The sequence below is a fragment of the Dipodomys spectabilis genome, unplaced genomic scaffold (assembly GCF_019054845.1).
Source record: "Dipodomys spectabilis isolate Male_0828 unplaced genomic scaffold, ASM1905484v1 ptg000263l, whole genome shotgun sequence".
Lineage (NCBI taxonomy): Eukaryota > Metazoa > Chordata > Mammalia > Rodentia > Heteromyidae > Dipodomys > Dipodomys spectabilis.
In genome coordinates, this window is record NW_024870940.1 from 2,015,383 (window position 1) to 2,020,970 (window position 5,588).

Here is a 5,588-nt window from a genome sequence, read left to right on the forward strand (position 1 = left end):
CATTGTCTCTTGTAGCTATTTTGAAATAGACATTGTTATTGACTGGGGTCTAGCAGTTGTGAAACAGTTCACCAGAACTCATTCCTCCAGTCTAAGTGTGATGTTGCACCCTTTGCTCCATCCCTCTCCTTAACTCCCTAGACACATCTGGTCTAAGTTACAATGGTTCCACATTTGCATTAGGAGGAGGTTGGGATGTGTGGTGTTCACACAGTAGCGAGAGCACTTGGTGCTTACCTCCAGCACTGAGCTGTGCATGGCTCTACAGTCCAGTCACCCTAACACGGCAGAAGCTGTGGTGGGTAAGGCAGGAACTGCTGCTGTCTTTTCCTATTTTCATGTTGCACGTGAGACTCTTTCAACAAAAGAGACCCCACTGAATGAAGACTGATGGAGAAATAACCACTGGTGTCTACCTAGACCTGGCCAAGACTGCCTGAGAGAAAAGAAGTGCCTCTGGGTGGGGGCCTTAGAGGGCAGGGTGCTCTGGGACCCTACGTAACACTAAATTGCTCAAATGCTCTTGCACCAGAGTTCTTTGATGCATGCAACAGAAGCCAGCCTCCAGAAATGAAGACACCGCTGATATCCCATATATAGGGCGAGTCTTTGTCCAGGGAATGTGCAGCTGGGGTTTCATCCTGAGCCCTGACGCAGAACTTCTCTCTGCCCATCTCTGCTCTCTGCTCAGCTCAAGCCTCTGTAAGTAATGGGAACTTACTTTTGACCTTCCATGCTGTGGTTGGGGCATTGAAGACAACCTGCCCTGTCCACTCTAGGAGCACACCTTGTAAGAGCTCACACTTGCAGAGCTCTTTGGGAGCTTGTCAGGTCTCTAGGGGCTGCAAAGAGCATCTCTACAGGCCCAGGTACTGGAAAGCTCAAAGCTTTGCCTGAAACCAATAGGTCCCAATTGTTATGTGGGGTTCACATATTAATTGACTCAGGAAACATTCTCCCAGTTGGAAATATAATGTTTTGAGGTTTTCATTCACGTTAAAAAAATCTGTTTTCATTTTTTCTGTTGGATTATGTTACCTGTGTATATATCCTGAGAAATAATCTATCATCAGAAGAATGCTTTGCAAACATTCTCTGCCTTTTCTTATTGCTTCTTTTAGTCTGTTGTGCAGATGTTGTGTGGACAGGTACAATCCGTGTTTAACTTTTGCTTTCTGGCCATAGCTTTCGTTTATAGGTGGAAGAAATCACTTCACAGATGCCCTGTGAAGAAGTTACTCTCAATGATGTCTTCTAACGATTTTCTGAATTCAAGTCTTGTTTCAGACTTTAATCCCCTTGATTTGAATTCTAGACACAGTAGGAAAATTTTCTCAACATTTCGAATATTTTGATGTAGATAGTGCCACTCATCCCTCCTTGAAAGATGCATAATTGAATATTGTATTCCAACTCTTTCCCTAACATCAAAGGGCACGCCATCAACGCTCGCTGAAGACTGTGTGCCTGTGGATCCCATACAAACCCCACCAGGATCCTGCTTGGACTCCACACCTCCATCGGGGGATAATTCCCTTGACATTAGCAATGCTATTGCCTGCTCATTTGGATACTGGACTGATCCCAGACTGCACCTCCACACAGTGCAGAGTTACTCACAATTCCTCTGAAGTTCAGAAATGAAAAAATTCCTTTTTTGCGTGAAGTACTGGAAATGTAAAAAACAGAGAAGTAGTAGTTGGTTAATGTGAGCAAGAAATAGAAAGAGCTCTGAGGTAGCTAATCACAGTGATCTAGTTGAGCAGTCCCCAGACACACAGAGTAGTGTCAGGATGGCACCGTGGAGGGAAGATGGGCCTTCCAACGACTTGGGGAAGGATGGCAGCCTTGGGATGGTGGCAAGTGTCTTCTGGGAGGATCTGTGAACCTTCCTCACAGATCTTTCGTTGCAGGGGACCCCTGTCTCCAGTGCACTCACTTCCTGCCCTCCCGTCCCTAGGAGACTCATGACCATGAGGACACTAGCTCTCCTTGGCGTCCTTTCCTTGCTGGCTCTGCAGGCCCAGGGTGAGCCTCTCAGAGTCACGTTTGAGGCAGCTGCAGCCCAGGAACCCCTGGAGGGAGATGGCCAAGTCCCGTCCATCTCTCTGTTTCAGGATGACAGTTCTGTGCTTCAAGATTCAGGTGAGTGAGGTCATCAAGACAGAGACCAGGGCTGGAAGGAAGCTGGAGACTCACTGAGCAATCCAGTCTGCAGCAGGTCCTACAGCAAGTGACAGGAGACACTGTCATTTGACTGTCCCTTCCTCTTCTTACTGAATGGTGACACCCTAGTGACGACAAGGTGACCTTTCTGCAAGGCCTGAATCCAACCTAGATGTGTCACCATCACTATGTTCAATGCAAGAGACGAGCTGTCTCTGGATGTTAGTGAGGAGGGTTGCTCTTAGACAAGCGTCTCCTCCATTTATGATGAGCTCTGTCCCTTGCAGTACATTTGTAGCTCCTTTTCCTGCAGTTCTATTTCACAGCCTCTCCTTTTTGCTTGAGGCTTGTTTTGGACTGTGATCCTCATCCCTGTGGCTCCATTGAGCCAGCCTTTCAGCTTATTGGTGAGGCAGGTGACCTGTTAGCTGTTTCATACATCGTGGCCTCACACTCTTGCTTTCTGGGCCTCCTGACTACGGGAGTGGCCAGCATGGGTCACCATCCACAGCATGGTGGGGAGGGTCAGGTACTAGATGGAGACATGTGGGTGTGTTTGGATATGTGTGGGCTGCAGAGTGGACACCTGGAAGTGAAGTTAGCTGAGCCCTGGTGCTCACTGCTGTAATCCTAGATCCTCAGGAAGCTGAGAGCTGAGGATTATGGTTGAAAGCCAGGCAGGGAAGAAATGTCTATGAGTTTCTGATCTCCAATTATCTAAAAAATATACAAGTGTGGTTCAAATTGTAGAGCACTAGCTTTGAGTGACAAAGCCAGGCAAGAACACTGAGCCCTGAGTTCAAGCCTTAGGAACACACACAGGTTAAGAAAGAAGAAGTGAAAATAAATGAGGAAGGGTTTGGAGTGTGTGTGTCACTCACTCTTGCGTGTGTGTTGACTTGTGGTTATTAATGCTGCGCTCTGTGACACATGGACACAAGCAACCCCTCTGTTGGCTGCCTTGTCAAAACTGTCAGCGCTCACTGCTGTCCAAGGTGCCAGCTGACTGACGCTTTCTCTGTGCCCCCAGGGGTCCAGGCCGGACGAAACTGTTACTGCCGAATAGGAGCCTGCCAGGGTGGGGAACGCACTTTGGGCACCTGCATTTACCGCAACCGCATCTACAGATTCTGCTGCTGAGCCTCGTGTGCAACAGAAAATGAGATTGTAATCTTCTCTGAAAGGTGGTGTCTCCCAGCCCATGTACCCCATTGCTTTCCCCACCCTAAATAAATCATCACAGAAAGGGCAGCGCATTTGATCTTTCCTCGCTGGTGTCTCTGTCCTCAGAGCTCTGAGCTCTGCAGCCAAGCCCCAGCCTCTCCATCACACTCCTGCAGTCCAGCTCTGGCTCCCACGCTGACCTCCGTGAGGAGCTCACAGTCTCCACACATGTGAGAACACAGAATGGCTCTGCGCACCCCTCCCCCTCCCCCTGCTCTGAGCCCTGCCCTCATGTGCACTTCACCTCTGCAAAGGCAGTGCCAGCCATTGTGCACTTCAATTCAAACAGTGACAAAGCTATCCCTCCTCTTAGGAAATCACATCTACTTAGGCAAAGCTTGGGAGAGAAACAGAAAAGCACAGATCACCTGCCAGCCTGCACAGGCTGCTCCGTGTCAGGTCAGGAAGTGAACACAGTGTCAGAAAGGAGGAAAGCTGAGAGTCCCTTCTGCCCACCTCTCCTGTAGCCCTGTTTGCTAGAGGGAGAGCTGGTGTCCAGAAACAGAAATCTACTATGGGCAATTCCCTCACTGCCCTCCACGCCTGTCTGAGCTGTTGGGATTCTGACTGTTCGGGTGAGACACAGCCACAGCTATGCACCAGGGTCACACAGAGAAACAGAGTCAGAGGTGTGAGTAGCCCTGCGTCCCCCTCCGTGCTGGCCACACTGAGGTTGGCAGGATGCGAGGCCCTTGGTCAGGTCAAGGAAGGCGCTGGTGTGATTTGCAGGCTCAGCAACAGGAGCACAAAGCTCAGTCCTGAGAACCTGGCCTGATAGAGACTCGGTTCTAGGCGACTCTGTATCTGGAAACCCTGGCTTTAGCACTGTGAAAACACCAAGCATTTTATCATCAAGACAAACACATTGATTGGTCATGTTAGGTTTTATCTCCCTGGGGGAAACATCAGGCAGTTCTCAGCATCTTTTATTATGTTTTAAATAATGATTCCAATCCGTGTGTGACACCCAGGTCACACTGCTTCTTTCAAGTAGATAAAAGTGCTGATCCAGACCAAGGCATGTTATTCTGCCATCTGCAAAGCAGAGCTTTCTGAGCCCCAGAGCAGACTAGCAGGTGAAAGGCTATGTGATGTCCCGGGACTCAGATGTAGAATGGAGAGGCCTCCCCCAGAAGGTCCCACTTCACTGTCCTGGGGAGATTCATTTTCATCAACTACCTGCAAACATCTCTGTATATTTATCTACAAGATGTAAATAACCTCATTCATTCAAAGAACCACTATAATAGAAATTGTTCAGAAAATTTCCATTCATAATACATACATAACACAAGAATGGTGTAATGGTAATAAATACAATATAGTCGTTATTTCGTATGGTAGTATTATATATGGTACATACTTTGTACCACATACTAATGTACAAATTAGGAATTATATTTTATACGCAATAATTTTACACATTAGATATGTGTGTCTTTCCCAACAACTTTGTCTATTGCTATATGCTCATGTTATAATATATAAGTACATGATCATATATCAATTAGTTAATACGATGTAATATATAGGTGCTAACCATGTAGAAGAACTGGGTGTGTGTAGGGGTACATGTGTGCGTCTCCCTTGCTGGCTTGTGTTTTCAGTTCATTTGTTTATGTTCTCTGGATGTGGGAAATGTGACCGGCGTTTCCTTCCATCTGAAGGAACAGCAGCTCATGGAGAAGGATGATGTCCTCACATGCCATCCGGCTCCTGCTGGCAAGGCCTGCAGGCTCCCGCACAGTGCCTGGACCTAGCACCCCAGCATAGGCCTAGAGACTGGGAGAACCTCCCAGAGCCCAGGCCTGAGCTGTGGCCCAGGCCCCTGACACATGGGTGGGACTTCCTGCCCTTCTCACTTCTGCCATCTTCCAGTGCCCCACTAGGGATCTGGATGCAGGATTGTCTGTCCTGTTGTTCATCTGAGCACGAGGTGGGCCAAACCCTGACTGGGAAAGGTGATCTGTCTGAGACACCTCCAGGGTTAATCAGTTGTCCAGAGAAGATAACAAGCATGCTCAAGCATCACTGAGCTTATAGGAATGTTCCCACTGCTGGTTGTTTCTCTCAGTCATTGTTTTAGCACCTTGACTTCAGTAAAAAGAAGGTTCTCCAATGCAGTCAAAATCCCCAATTGATAAGGTTTGATCTATTTTTGGGAAGCCTGTCAAGCGTTCAGCAACCTGGGATAGCAC

At 47.9% G+C, this 5,588-nt stretch overlaps 1 protein-coding gene across 1 annotated transcript; it reads left to right on the forward strand.

Annotated features, from left to right (window-relative positions):
• Positions 1-609: 609 nt before the first annotated feature.
• LOC122125292 (neutrophil defensin 3-like) lies at positions 610-3,422 on the forward strand. Its single transcript, XM_042699892.1, has 3 exons — positions 610-702; positions 1,961-2,145; positions 3,197-3,422. The coding sequence occupies exons 2-3, from the start codon at positions 1,968-1,970 to the stop codon at positions 3,304-3,306; spliced, it is 288 nt and encodes a 95-aa protein (XP_042555826.1). The 5' UTR covers positions 610-702; positions 1,961-1,967; the 3' UTR covers positions 3,307-3,422.
• Positions 3,423-5,588: the final 2,166 nt, after the last annotated feature.